At 53.2% G+C, this 14,622-nt stretch overlaps 1 protein-coding gene across 1 annotated transcript in view; it reads left to right on the forward strand.

Moving 5' to 3' along the window:
• Positions 1-12,792, forward strand: part of PRKN (parkin RBR E3 ubiquitin protein ligase) — a gene marked incomplete at both ends in the record, with an annotated part of 806,365 nt that extends 793,573 nt beyond the window's left edge. Inside the window, 2 exons of the mRNA XM_084228791.1 lie at positions 11,333-11,450; positions 12,680-12,792. Of these exons, the coding sequence (XP_084084917.1) occupies positions 11,333-11,450; positions 12,680-12,792 (231 nt within the window). The remainder of the gene's footprint in view (positions 1-11,332; positions 11,451-12,679) is intronic.
• Between the last annotated feature and the right edge of the window lie 1,830 nt (positions 12,793-14,622).

The raw sequence follows: 14,622 nt of genomic DNA on the forward strand, positions 1-14,622 counted from the left end.
GGACTCGGTACAGAGGGAACAGACAAAAATCACCTATCTTCCATCTATGCCTGAAAGAGATTTATCTAAACACTTTAAAAGCTACTACCTTTTATGTAGGGGTTAATTTTCAGTGCTATCACACCTACAGCATGAGTTTGATCCCCGGCCAGGTTGCTGACCCACAGGTGGCGCAGCAGACCTCTCCTGTCTCCCCGCTGCTCCCCTCAGCAGTGGACTTCAGTAGATCCACCTGCTATGTTCCCCACTCTGTCTCTGGTGAATCCTTTCATGCCCCACACTCTGGCCTACACCCCAGTTATTCTTTCCATAAATAATAAAAATAAATAAATCTTTATAAAAAAAAAAAAAAGCTGCCGGGCCTCCCCCATGGCGCAGCGGTTGAGCAATGGGTTGCAAAGCTGCCCGAAGCCTCTGCAGCGCCGGTTCGATCCCCAGCCGTTGGGCGAGGGTCCCACATGGCATGCAGACCTCTCCTGCCACACCCGCTGCTCCCCTCAGCAGTGTACTTCTGTCCTTCTGCCTGTTCTGTTCCCTGCTCTGGCTTTGGTGAATTCTCTCACCCTCCCATGCTTATGACTGTACCCAGTGCTTGTATAAATAAATCTTTAAAAAAAAAAAAAGCTGCCACCTTTTAGAGCCTGGCTTCTAATTTCACAGATCTCTAAGGTCTGACGTTGGTCTTCTTTACTGACCAGGAAAGCCAGAACATACTCTCCCACCTCTCCTTGTCACACATATCTTCCTGGAAGGAGTTTTCACACACATCTGGTGGTCCAATTTTGTAACTGCCACCTGAGGGATGGCAATAATAGTTAGAGGGGCTTGTATTCACAATGCCCACAGGATTGTAGTAAACAAAGAAACTCCATCCCACCCCCTGCAGCTAGACACCTGTAATCAGCACAGAGAGAACAAGCAAAAACTTGCATTTACCAGTTTCTCCCTGGGAGGACCTTGACTACATGGTTTCCCAGCAGCTGCCTGAGGGCCAGATTGTTAGCCAGACTGCATCTGAATGCAATCCTCTGCTTGTCTTAACATATCTTCAACCACAGGAAGCCACTAACAACAAAGAAAGAAGGTTGGACAGTCAGAAAGTATGAGAGACAACTAGGACCTTGGGCTGGGCTAATGAATGAGGTTCATCTCTTACATGAGACAATTCTGTCAAAATTGGTAGAGATGGATGTTTTATCTAAGGTGCAAAAACAACACAAAGAGTCAAGGAAAGTTAAGAAATGGGGGATATGTTCCAAACAAAAGAACAAAATTAATTTCTAGAAATATATCTTAAAGAAGCATAGATAATGCTTAACCTAATAGGCAGCTCAAAAGAACAGTCATAAAGATGCACACCAATGCCAGGAGAGTAATGTGTGGAAAAAAATGAGAATTTCAACAAAAAGATAGAAAATATTTAAGAGTACCAGACAGAAATCATAGAGTTGAAAAATAACTGAACTAAATATACAATAGAGAGGTTCAACAGCATACTAGTTGAAGAAGAAGAAAAGACCAGTGAACCTGAAGACAGGGCAGTGGAACTCACCCAGTCAGAGCAGCAAATAGAAAAAAAGAATAAGAAGGGTGACGATAACTTACATAAAGGACTTGTGGAGCCCCATGTCATGCACTAGTCTTTCTATTTTAGGGATTCTAGAAAGAAAAGAGAAAAATAAAGAAGCTGAAAGCCTATTCAAAAAAATTATGGCTGAAAGTTTCCTAACCCATGAAAAGAAACAGATATCCAGATCCAGAAAGTTCTAATTGTAACAAATAAGAGGCCCACAGAGACACATTGTAATTAAATTGTCAAAAGTTAACAATGAGAAGAACACTTAAAAGCACCATGCAAGAAATAACTTGTTATGTACAGGGAACATTCATAAGACTATAAGCAGATTTTTCAGCAGAAACTTTGCAAGCCAAAAGGGCACAAAATCATATATTCAAAGTGCTGAATGAAAAACATCTTCAAACCAAGAATGCTCTACTCAGTAAAGCTGTCTTTAGAACTGAAAGACAGGTGAAGCTTTTTCCAGGCAATATACAGTGTGTGTACACACACACACGCTGGAATATTATTCAGTCTTTAAAATGAAGGAAATCCTCTCATTTGCGACAATATGAGTGGAACTCAAGGACATTAATGATAAATGAAATTAGAGCGGGAAAGACAAATACTGGGTGGTATCACTTATAAGTGAAAAAAAATTTTTTAAAGATTTATCTGCACATACAAGAGCTGGGGTACAGACCAGAGGTGCGGGAGGGTGAGAGAATTCACCAGAGACAGAGCAGGGAGCAGAACAGGCAGATGGACAAAAAACACTGCTGAGGGGAGTGGCGGGTAAGACAGGAGAGGTCTGCCACGCCATATGGGCATCTCCCTGGCCAGCCAGGAATCAAACCCGCACTGTGGAGGTTGCAGACAGCTCCACAGCGCTGCGCTTAACCTGCTGTGCCACGGGGGAGGCCCCCCAAAATTTTTTTTAATTGAACTCATAGACACAGACAGTAGAAAAGTGTTTTCTGGGAGTTTGGAGGCGGGGCGTGGATTGGAGAAAGAGAGGAAGCTTGGTAAAGGGTACAGACTTTCAGTTATGTGACAAATAAGGTCTGATGACCTAATGTATAACATTGTGACATAGTGAATAACATTGGATGGTATAATTGAAATTTGCTAAGAAAATAGAACTTAAATTTTATCATCCCCAAAAAAGTAAATACATCTGTGCAATGAAGGCTTGATGGATGTGTTAATTCACTCAATGAAGGGAATCTTTTCATAGTGTATATATAAAACACATTGTATACTTTAAATATTTTGTCAGTTATATCTCACTAAAACAGAAACAACTCTAGGTGAACACTACACAAATGTTCAGATGGAAAATGTCTTAGCCAAATCTGAAAGTTGTATCCCTCAAAGGCACTAAACATATCTACCTAGTTTCACAATTTGGTGACAGAAGGAAAAAATGGTAACTCTAAAATATCCAGTCAAGTTTGTTTTATATAAGAAAATAATAGGTTGATTTATGTTTTTTGTGGGCTGTAGCTGAGGGTTAGTTTTTGTCACAGTTGTCTATTGGATTATGAGAAAAAGAGAGATTCCCACAATCAACCACCCTTTCCTCCCTCTGGCTCCTAAATTTTGCCTGTGATAAAAATAATCATTTACACTTGTCTAAATGTTTGCAAAGCACTTCAAATACACCATCTCACACGGAGGCTCATTATAACTTCTGCAATGAACTTCAAAAACTATTAGAAAGTTACAGGGAGGGAGAGTGCCCCTCCTGGGGTCATGGAGTTGAAATCATTAGACCACCCATTCTTTCTGGTCTCACTCTACATTTTGAAAAGTGGGCTATGCAAGTTACTGCTGGCTTGCGAAATCCCCTTCCAGGAGTGGCTCTCATCACACAAATGAGCAAAAGATTAAACTCACGACCTCGCAGTGTTGTGGTAACAGTGTTCCACTTTTCTTTTAACTCTCCTAATAAAACAGAACCATAGGGGCCTCCCCAGTGGTGCAGAGGGTTTAGCACCGTGCTGTGAAGCTGTCCACAGCCTCTGCAGGGTGGGTTCAATTCCCGGCCAGCCAGGGAGAAACCCACTTGGTGGGCAGACCCCTCCTGCCTCACCCACTGCTCCCCTCAGCAGTGTCTTTGGTCAATCTGCCTGTTCTGCTCCCTGCTCTGTCTCTGGTGGATTCTCTTGCCCTCCTGCGCCTCTGACCTATACCCCAGTTCTTGTATAAATAAATAAATCTTAAAAAAAAAAAAAACAGAACCATAGTAGGAAAACACTCCAAGTCACGGTAGACAACAAGCTCAAGTGTGCATGGCCTGTGGTGGGGCCTGGACAAACCAGGGCTGCAGAGCTTCTAAAGCCCAGAGATAGTCTGCACCTGCCCTGCACCAGCCACCCTGACCAGCAGAAGTGAGGGGCCAGTGTTATCAGCTCTTCCAAGTTGATTCTTTTTAATCATTCTGGTAGCTAAAAGCCTCCGTGTATATGTTGAATATCTTTACTTTAAAAAAAAAAAAAAAAGAAAGATTTATTTATTTATTTTTGTGCAGAAGAACTGGGGTGTAGGCCAATGGTGCGGGGGCTAAGTGGGGAGCAGAACAGGGGGATCCACTGAAATACACTGCTGAGGGGAGACAGGAGAGGTCTGCTGTGCCCTGTGGGTCAGCTTCAATCCTGGCTGAGGATTGAACTCAGGCTGCAGTGGTGATAGCGCTGAGACTGACCCCTAGGCCACCAGAGAGGCCCCGTCTGTCTCTCCACATGCCTTTCGTAGAGATCACCTTGTCTTCATCTTCTTTATCCTCTGTGTTCCAGATTTTCTCCTTCCATGCCCTTAAGTAACCCGTTAAGAAAATCCCCAAAGTGTGTGGGGTGGGGAGCGGGTATTGAGGTGAGGACCCCAGCCCCTCTGTCTTCATTTCCAAAGCTCTGAGGGAGCAGAAAGGGCCCAGGGCTGTATCTGATGTCTTTTGCTTCCATCAAGCCTCTCAGATTCTCACAGCATTTTCTTCACCTGCCACAGGGGGCAGGTGCGATGTGCTGAGCCATAAATAATGAAAGGAGAATGTATAGATTTTTACACGTCACTACAAAACTTCGCCTTTGGGTATTTTCAAGGCTGAATGCTGCAAATATCAAACACGGCAGGAGCAGATGAAAGAATGTTGGAAAACGAAGACACACACAGCTCACACGCACACGCACACTCACACACATCCCTGCCACACAGCCCACACATACACGTGCACATGTCACGCCAACACCACACACCACGTGCACACGCACCACATCTGCGCATCGCCAGAGGCCGTTTAACCCTCACCCAGGAAAAGGCCCATGAGTGGCTGCCGGCTCCTGGGCCAGGAGAGGGAGCCGCGCGGCGCTGCTCTGCGACACCAGGTGGCGCTGGTTCCTCGAGGAACCGCTCTCGGGCTCGTGCTCCTCATGCGATGACCTGGGGGAAGTGTCTCCACTTCCAGCTGAACACGGGACCAGGGCAGCCAGAGGACGGTCCGCAGGACCAGCATTTCTGAGCAGAGTGCAGACATGGGAGACTAAGAACTGGGGCCCGGCGACACCAAACCCTTCATTCACTGATAGACGAAAGATGGGGTGGAAGATGCTTGCGGTCACCCCGAGGCGGCCTGTTGAGCTCCTCGGCACCGGGCCCCCTGCCCTGTGCAGTGACCGCCTGCAGAGTTAGCAGCTGCCACGTGCAGGTGCAGAGGCCTAGCACATCCCACTGGCCACTGTTGCTTTCCAGGTGTGTTTGTGTCCTTCACCCAGAAGTCCGTGGGCCGCTGTCGTCTGAACAGCCTCACTGAGAAATCCAAGACAAGGCTCAGTGTCTTGGAGGTGCGATCTGGTCTTAAAAACCAACTTCAGCCACAACTATCTGTAATGGCTCGTTTGTGGTTCATTTGTGGCCTCGTGGCCCAGTTGTTTGGTTAAATACTGTTACTTTGTGTTTACTAGGGGTTACTTTGTAGATGTGATCAAGGTCCCCAAGCAGCTAAGGAAAGGATTTCACCCATCATGTGGTGAGCCCCGGCCCATCAGCCGGAGGTCTTATGACCAAAGACTGAGGTTTCCCAGAGAAAAAGAAATTCTGCCCCAAGACTGCAACATGGAAACGCCTGAGTTCCACCTGTCAGCATGTCTTACAGATTTTGACCTTGCCACACCCCACAAGCCAGCCCCTTAAGTCCAAATATTTTATATGGAAAGATGTTCTATTGGTTGTTTCTCTGAGGACCCAGATGTAGAAATTATGAAGCAAACTGTACCCTCTCAAGCCATGCTTCCCTGATCTGTAATCTGAAGTTGTAAAATCAGGGGAATTTAATGAAATAATGCCTAGCTCAGAGCCCAGCGAACAAATCAGCATGGAGGTAGCTCTTTGCTCAGCCACCCCCTCCCAATACACACCCCCTCACCCCAGGATTATATCACACAGAGACTAGACATACACACCTGAGCCAGCTTGTGCTCATCGCGCTCCCGGCCCCACTGCCGAACCCCTTTCTCTGTGTTGACACGAGCCCTCTGCTAGCAATGCTTCGTGAAGGCCGGCTGCAGACCAGTGGCATGGGCATTGCTGGGCATTGCTGGGAAGGGCTTAACCTCAAGTTCTTGGGCCACCCCAGACCTCCACATGCAGGAACTGGTGGACCGGTGTGGCCTGCAGCATGAGTCTGAACAAGGCTCCAGGCATGTGCTTCCCTGAGAACCCGCGAGAAAACCGCGTCCTGCTGGCAGGAAGCACCGTGTGGCAGGCGTGCTGTGCTTGCTTGTTCCTTGGTCTGGGCCTCTGTTCTCTAACGGATCCCTGGTACCTGAGGCAGTGCCTGGCACCTCGTAGGCAGCCAACACGTTTTCTGAATGAATAGGTTTCTGTGCGGCTCTACCCAAAACAATAGTCTGCTTTGTATGACACTTTACACAAAGGACGAGCTTTGTTCTCTCTCTGGCTTCCTCTTTGGATTAGTAACACTTCCATGTTCAAAATCCTGTTTACACTAATAATCCTGTTTACATTAATGAACGAGCGCACAGTGTAGCTTATCATCCTTGCTCAAGTGTAGATCCCCCCACCCATTCATCAATTTGTGATAATAGTAGAATACAAAGCTCTTTTTAAAGTTCCCAATAAAGGGGCCTCCCTGGTGGTGCAGGGGTTAAGCACCGCACTATGAAGCTATCCACAGCCTCTGCAGCATGAGTTTGATCCCCGGCCAGGGAGAACCCACATGGCAAAGCAGACCTCTCCTGTCCCGCCCGCTGCTCCCCTCAGCAGTGGGTTTCAGTCATTGTGACTCCAAATCCCTGCTGTGAGGGCCACATTTCTAAAGTGGCTCATCCCCAAATCTGGGGCAGGGCCACGGGCCAATTCTGAGCAGGGGGGATTTTGGGGAGCAGCACTAGGTCCAAGGGGGAGGGGCATGGGGCAGGGAGCAGGTAGAACACCTGGGGGACTGGGCAGCGGGACCCTACACGACTGGGGGGGAGACGCGTGGGTACAAGATGTGTGTGGGAAAGTCTGAGCGTGGCCTGCAGGTGTCCCGTCAGCCCCTGGAGGCACCCAGGAGGCCATCAGAGGGTGGGGATGGAGCCGGGGGGCCGGGTAAGAGGGGCCCGAAGCCTCGGAGGTGCCTGCAGCACAGGGACACAAGAAGTAAGGGCAGTCACTCATGGGGCCACTCATGTTTAAGTATCAGAGTCCAGAGGAGAAAGTTCTGGAGGAGAAGCTGGTCCCAGCCTAAGCAACAAGGCCAAAGAGTGACCACACGAGAAGCTTCTCTTTCCAGGCTGAGCGGCGGTTCTGGGGCCTGCCTGCTGGGGCTCCCAGAGGTGCCTGAGACGCACATCCCCCACCCCCACAGCTGAGAGGGCCCAGCTGCTGCCCGGCCTTGGCCTTGAAAGTTAGAGGTTCACTCCAGGGAGGCTGACAGGGTCCGCGTTTGGGTTGTGGCTGTGCAGAACATGCGCCCAAAGGTTAAGGGTTTATGGCCCTGGAGAGCATTACCCTTTCTGGGTCCAACTAGGTAAACTGTTGTTTACCTTCTTACCTTCTTGCCCGGGCACCCAGCTCCCTGTGCCTCTGCCCACGTTCCCACTGACCACTGGGCATCATGGAGCCTGCTGCCTTTTCTGCCCCGTCCTCTCCGGAAAGGCCCATCTGCGGGTCTGTGGGCCTGCCCCGCCCGCCGCCCAAGGTGGTCCCAGCACTCTCCCGTCCTTTGACAAAGCGCCTGCTCAGGCACCCCCTTCATCTGTCCTCTTGAGCACCCGCGAGTCCCTCCTGACATTCCGGACCCGCCCCCCGGCCGCCTTCTGGGGGCCCATGTGTGCCTCTTATCACCCAACTGGGCTTGGGATCCGGAGAGAGGAGCCTTGTCACCGAGGACCTGCTGTTACCGGGTCGGGGTGCCCGCTGAGAGCCGGCGCATGGGCCCTGGGGCACCGGTGGCTGCGCCGTGGACACCTTCACTGTGCCGGGTGGACCCGCCCTGAGCCCCTGCTCGCGGCTGAGCACGCACACGAGGTCACGGCTGCTTGCGGGCTCGGAGCCACGACGGCCGACTGTGAGGGGGTTGCTGCAGCTCAGGGGGCAGCCTGCGGTGGGGGGACAGGCAGCAGGCCCTGGCAGTGCTCCCCACACGCTGGCACAGAACCTCGCACCCCCCGCAGAGGCGGCCGGCCCAGCACTTCAGTGGCCTGGGCCGCGTCTGCCCGAACACTGGGCTCAAATCCCCGGCCTTGGCTCCTTCCCGCCCTCGCCTCCTGCGGGGCCTGCACGCTCTCTTTCAGTCAGCGGCCTCCTGCTCAGCGCCCCTGGGGACGCCCCATGCTGGGCTGTGCGGCTCCGTGGTCCCTTGGTGCTTACACTGCTTGTTCATCAGAATCGAGTCCGGAGTTTAGAACAAAAGCGTTTGCCAGAGTCCAGAACCGGAGCCGGGCCTCAGGCTCTCTCAGCTCCGCTCTTGCCATTGGCTCCCTTGTTGCTGGTCCCGGGCACAGAGAGCAGGGCCCGTGACAGACGGCAGCAGTGTCATGTCCTCCCCGTCAGCGGCGGAGAGCGTGACCCAGTGCCCATATGCCCCAGCCAAGGTTCAGGGCCCGGCCCTCGGGCCCCCGCTGGTCACTCAGTGACTAACCGTCCAAAGGAGGCTCCGCCCAAGCAAAGGGGCATTTTAGCACAATAGCTCAAGGCCGGTTTTCTCCTGTGCTGATGAAGGCCACTGTTAGACCATTATCAGGGGAGCAACAGTGAGAGGTGGCAAGTAACTGCCTGCAGGGCTGGTCCTCAGGAGGAGCAGGTGGTGCTCCCGGGCCTCAGGCCTTGGGGGCTGGGGGTTGGTGGTTGGTGGGAGGCCTGGGGCGGGGAGAACACAGGCCAGAGCCTTTAGGGTTTCCTGGGGCGGGGGCAGGGGGTGAGGGGGATGGCAGGTTTCAGATGGGCTCTGGGGGGTGGTCCCTGGTGGTCTGGGCCTGGGCCTGGTGTGGGGAGGGCCAGGGGCAGTCCAGCCTGAGGGCTGGACTGAGGAAGGGCCTCAGGGCCTGAGGAAGCAGCTCACAGCTGGCAGGTTTGCAGATAAAAGGCCAACCCCGGGCAGCTTCTGTCTCTGGGCTAATAGCTAGTCCCCGAGGGGCTGCCACCCTCCTGTCAACAAAACCTCAGGGTAAAACGCCAAGTTTAACACACCAGGCAAACCAGGACCTTATCACAAGCCCTCTGTCCCTCCTGCACCCACCCCGCCTCCCCTCCAGCCGGCTCAGCCCTCCTCGCTCACTGTGCAGCAATCCCTGCTCCGGGAGTCCCAGCCTAGGCCCCCGGATCCTGGCTGGCCCTGAGAACAAGTAACAGAGGTTTCCATCTTTCTGGCCCTGAGAAACCGTTGACCTGAGGGGAAGCATGCACGTTCCTTCCTCAGCAACGTTCTCCAGAACGTGGAGTCTGTGTCGGGCACGATGACAGAGCATATTCTTGAAGAGGAAAATGTTAGAAGTGGCTGTTGTTGCTTTTTCCCTTTACCCTGGAGTGAGGCACACCGCTGCCCCCCTCCTTGCTCCCTGCACTGTTGCAGGGGGGCTGGGGATCACCAGCCAATCCCGGGATCACACGCAGCCGCCTAGGGGGCTTTGCCTCTCCCCAACCCCAGCCTGCAGCAGCGCAGCACCACCCTGCCAGGGCCTCCCTGCTGGGGGTGCAGACGCAGCTCTGTGGGGGGATTCTGCTGGATTCCCAGGTGGCCATCACACCCCCTTATCTCTGGGGAGCAGAAAGTGAGACAGAGGACGTGGGCATTTTGAGAAGAAATTATTTCTCTTCCTCTCCCATTGATTGATATTTTTATCTTTCTTCTCTGAAAGGACAAAGCATATTCATATAAATTTGTGATTTCCAGTTCTTCATTATCCTCCAGTAACAGGCTATTACTTATCAGCTACAAAGTTTCTTGCAGTCGCTCTCTGAGTCTTTCAAAGCATCGTGTCCTGTGTGAAAATAAGGATTATACCCGCCCGGCTGGAAGTGCCTTCCACTGGGCAACATGCAGGAAGCCTTTCCACATGTGTTTGGCCCAAGCCAGAAACTCCCCCTCGGGAGGCACTGAGGAGCTAGAAACTGCCATGGACCCCGCTCTAGGGCCTGGTCTCCTCCCTTTTCACACTAACAGGGGTAAACATGACAGCCAAGTCTTGGGGGCCACCAGGGTGGAAGTTCCCCAGCACCCCCTGCACCCCCACCCTCACTCCGCCCTCTGGCAAAACTGCCAGGAGCCGGGAAAGCTGAGGCGTCCTCAGGGCTCCGCACCGTGAGACACGGAATGTGCTGGGACTGATGTGGGTCTGGAGTTGTTGGACTCGGAGAGAGGGGTCCTTGGGTTCACTCGGGGGAAGGTTTCCCCAGTGCTCCCCTGAGCGGCACCGGCGAGTCTCCCAGGTGAGTTTCTCCACGACACAGACACGTTAGTTGCATCCACAAGGGCAGGTTTATTATGAAAAGGGAGAGAATAGAGACACTTGCATGGGCATCAGTGGGCAGCGCGGGCTGCCCGAAAGGGACAGCCTCCTAACAGCGATTCCTGCATGTCCCGGGGCCGGCGGCCTTGGGAGGAAGCTGCCCCGGCCGAGGGAGGTCAGTGAGGAGAAGCCCCGGCAAGCCCACAGGTCACAGGCGGGCAGGAGGCCGCTGCCCTGCAGTGGGAGAGTTGGCGGCGCGGAGTCCTGCCTAGGCCCAGGCGGGCAGAAGGGCCACCACCCCATGCCAGGGCAGAGAGTGTTCCTTTGTGGTTCACTTTTGTTGACCTTGAGTAGCCAGGTAGCATTTGAAAGGGACCTGAGTTCTGCACCGGCCCTCAGTCTCCATAGCTTCCCCTCCGGCCTGCGCTCAGAGGTCTGATGCCTGCTCGGATCTCGTGCCCGTGACCTGGACATCGGCGCCTGAGGGTGTTTGGTTCCATAGCCAGGTTATGGGTTAAGTTAGTCCCTTCCCCCAACTCCAGCTCCCAGCATCGTGCGAGCCAGGTTTCTGGTCTCCTGGCGCCTCTGTTCCGACTTTTCTGTTCTTATCCTCCACCACTCCCCCCGCAGCACCTGCCGGGTCTCTCAGCTTGCAGGCGGGAAAGCCCGGCCTTGTGCCCAGAGGCCGAGTCCAGGCTGCCCAGAGCCCTCTGGTCACGTCATGTTTGAGCAGCTAACCCGCAGGGGCTTTCACAGCCTTTAGGGGAGCTGCACTGAGCCCCAACGAAAAGGCCTGCAGCTGAGCTTCTCTGTCCTTGCCTTCCAGGCCTACAGGGTGGATGAGAAGGCAGCAGAGCAAGCCCGGTGGGAGGAAGCCTCCAAGGAGACCATCAGGAACATCACCAAGCCGTGCCCCCGCTGCCGTGTGCCCGTGGAGAAGAACGGTGAGTCCGGGCTGAGGGCCACGTAGCCATCAGGAGCCTAGAGGGTTACCTGGGTAGGTGAGCCCCAGACGTGGAGGCCCCCTGGCTGGATTCTGCACTTTGGCCCTTGTCCTTGTCTCTTAACCTTCCGAGATGAGGACAGAAGCTCCCCCGCGGCAGTCACAGGAGGGCGTCTGGCAGGGAGACACACTGGGAAAACACCCGCTGCCCGCACTATTAGTGTCCACCTCCATCCTTTGTGTCTGGGGTTGTTCACGAACGAAAAGCAAAAGGTTCGGGAACCTCCCTGTTCCAGTACTTCCCAGCATCCTCCGTGGTCATCTGGGGTCTGGAGATGCTAGTGGGGAAGTGAGGGAATCACTCCGTCAAGTCGACTTGACCTTGGTCCCTGCCGGTCCGGGGCCAGGCATAAGCCGAGAGCCCTGGCCTGCGGGAAGCCAGTGGCCTGGAGCTGCTCCACCAGGCAGGGCCGGAGCACAGGCTGACATCACGGGGAGGAGAGAGCGGGGGCCCCGACAGACAAGCAGGCCCAGGCGTGATTCTGGGATCTGGGCTCCTCCGTCCCGGGGGAAGCAGGGAACCAGCACGTCAGATCTGCCCTCACATCCATCCACACTGGCAGACACGACCATGGATCTCAGTCAAGAAATCCGTGAGGACCGAGGGTTCCTAATCTGGGTCTGTTGGAATGTTCTAAAAATGGGAAGCTCTAGTTTTCCCCTTCAAGACTTTCACCTGTGAGCCGAGAAGCTGACGCTCTAAGCTCCTCACCGCAGCTGACTAGTGCATCGCTGCAGCCGAAACAGGTTGTCTTTGTTGGCCGGAAGTTTCGTTGTCTTGTTCTGAGACTCATTCATGGCCCCTTTCAGATTCAGTGGCGTCCCAGAACATAGTACTTCCTTCCACACAGCTGCAAGGAAACTGTGGATTATTTCCATTGTAAACATAGGCTAGGGGGTGAGCCCTGTCTGTGGAACACCGGCTTTGTCCCTAAACTCCATTCAGGAGACGTCAGTAAACGCAGATTTACAGTGAAGCTGGTGGGGGTGAAGGTAACAGAGGCCGCTTCCCCACGTCCTCATGGAGGTGGCCCCAGCTCCCCCCGGGCGCTTCCTGGTCTGTCTCCCGGGGGGACTCAGCCTTGGGTGGCTCATGCCAACTCCCTTAGTGAATTCCGGAGGCGTGTTGCCGTGGTGAGTGTGCTCAGCCGTGCCCTTGTCTGCCCGCAGGAGGATGCATGCACATGAAGTGCCCGCAGCCCCAGTGCCAGCTCGAGTGGTGCTGGAACTGCGGCTGCGAGTGGAACCGCGTCTGCATGGGGGACCACTGGTTCGACGTGTAGCCGCGCCCCACACCCGCCCCGGAAGCACCACGCCTGCCTCGTCGTCCTTTCCTTGCTCCCAGCGTGCAGAGCACATACACGTCTCATTCATAAATCATACACGTTCTCACACACATCACATGTGAACATCAGTGCAATCGCCTGTGCATTGTGAGCTTGCGCATACATGTAGTCATGCTCCATTGCACTCAATCATGTGTGCACAAGTGTGAGCATGTCTCGTGCAGTCATGCACACATGACATGCAACCGCACAGGTGCTCACACATCGTGCACACATCCACACACACGCCACTTGCAGTCAGGCACACGGGTGCACGCCCACCCGAAGCTCTTTGCAGACTCACCGGACAGCGGTACAGGAGAGCCCCGGGCCCTGGCCATGGCCTGGCCGAGAGCAGTAACTGGAATATTCAGGCCTTGGGGGCAGACTGGAATCTGGGCCGAGGGGACATGCTTCTGTGCAGCTGGTCAGCTTCTGTGCATCCAAGCCAGGTGGGCAAGCCCACGGGGGTCGGGGGGTGCAGGGGGCCTTCTCAGGTTTGATTTTCTGCATTTTCTCTTTGGTGAACCCTGAGAAGAAGCCTCTGGTGAGGTGCACAGCCGCTTCCTGGCCTGGACCAGTGGTTCTCTGCATGCTGAACCGTGGTGGGTGCCTCAGGCTGCGTTTGGGCCCTCAGGAGCAGTGCTTGTACTTAAATTTTCAAGAAGCATCTATTCCAAAGAGCCACCGGCAATAGTCAAAAATATGTGTTTATCCCCTAGAATTCTCTCTTTATTTGCAATGATGAACATCAGCTACCCAGGAATCAGCCTGTCAGCTAAGTGAGGAGTCGTGAACGTCAGCTTGAATGTTGAATGTTTAAATAACAGGGAAGAGAACAAACCCCGACTTCCTTCCTTTTAACGATGAGCAACTTCAGAAAAAAATTGTTTTCCTGAAAATATTACAGGATCTACCATTTGAGTTTAAATATTCATTTCACAGCTTAAAGAGTAAGCTAATATAAATTTGGCTTCACTGGGCATTTAATGGATAAGGAGACAATTCTTAGAAATGATTTCACGGTGTCCAGTATTAACAAAAGTGCAGGTTATTGAGCTGAGTCTTTAAGGAAGGAGCACTTCTGGGGCCTCAGAATGAAACCTCGTCTATCAGAAGAGACGACGTTCTTGCTGAATCCCCACTCTGCTTCCCCGATTTGCACACCCCCCAGGGTTTGCCCACCCCATGGATTACTCCAAGATTTCTCTTCCCTGCACACAGATAGTCCCTCATGGTAACACAGGTGAATTTGAATGTTTCCAAAGCTTCCATCTTTTTTCTTATACATACAACACGTCACACGAGCTGTCTGCACGAGCTGCAGCCAACCCCATTTGCACGTGCAGGAAAAGCCACATCCACCGTCTGTTCCTATCCTCTGCGTTGTCAGGGAGAGATTGTGACCTTCACTGAGGGCATAATGAGTTTTCACTACCACCAGGGGTCCCTTTTGGATTTAGAGACTCTGGAAAGGATGACTCAGTAGCAAGGCTCCTCTTTGCCAAAGCAGCACCAGGGGGGATGACCTCAGACAATTCCCCAAGGGCACTTGTCCTTGGCCCCTAACTGCCTCGTGGGTCCGCTGTCTCCACCCCACCAGGGACAGTGCAGCCTGCCCCTCCTGCCCCTGTTTCTGGGCATCAACATGGACCCCCCTTCTAGCTTCACTCTCAGAGAGTCCAACTACCCCACCTGGCCCGCTGCTGCCGGACTCAGCCAGGGAGCCCCGGCACCACGCGGGGAGCACGGAGAGCCTGAGGCCCTGAGTGAAGAGGAAGGTTCCAG

This window comes from Talpa europaea (genome assembly GCF_964194135.1).
Source record: "Talpa europaea genome assembly, chromosome: 2".
In the NCBI taxonomy this organism is placed as follows: domain Eukaryota; kingdom Metazoa; phylum Chordata; class Mammalia; order Eulipotyphla; family Talpidae; genus Talpa; species Talpa europaea.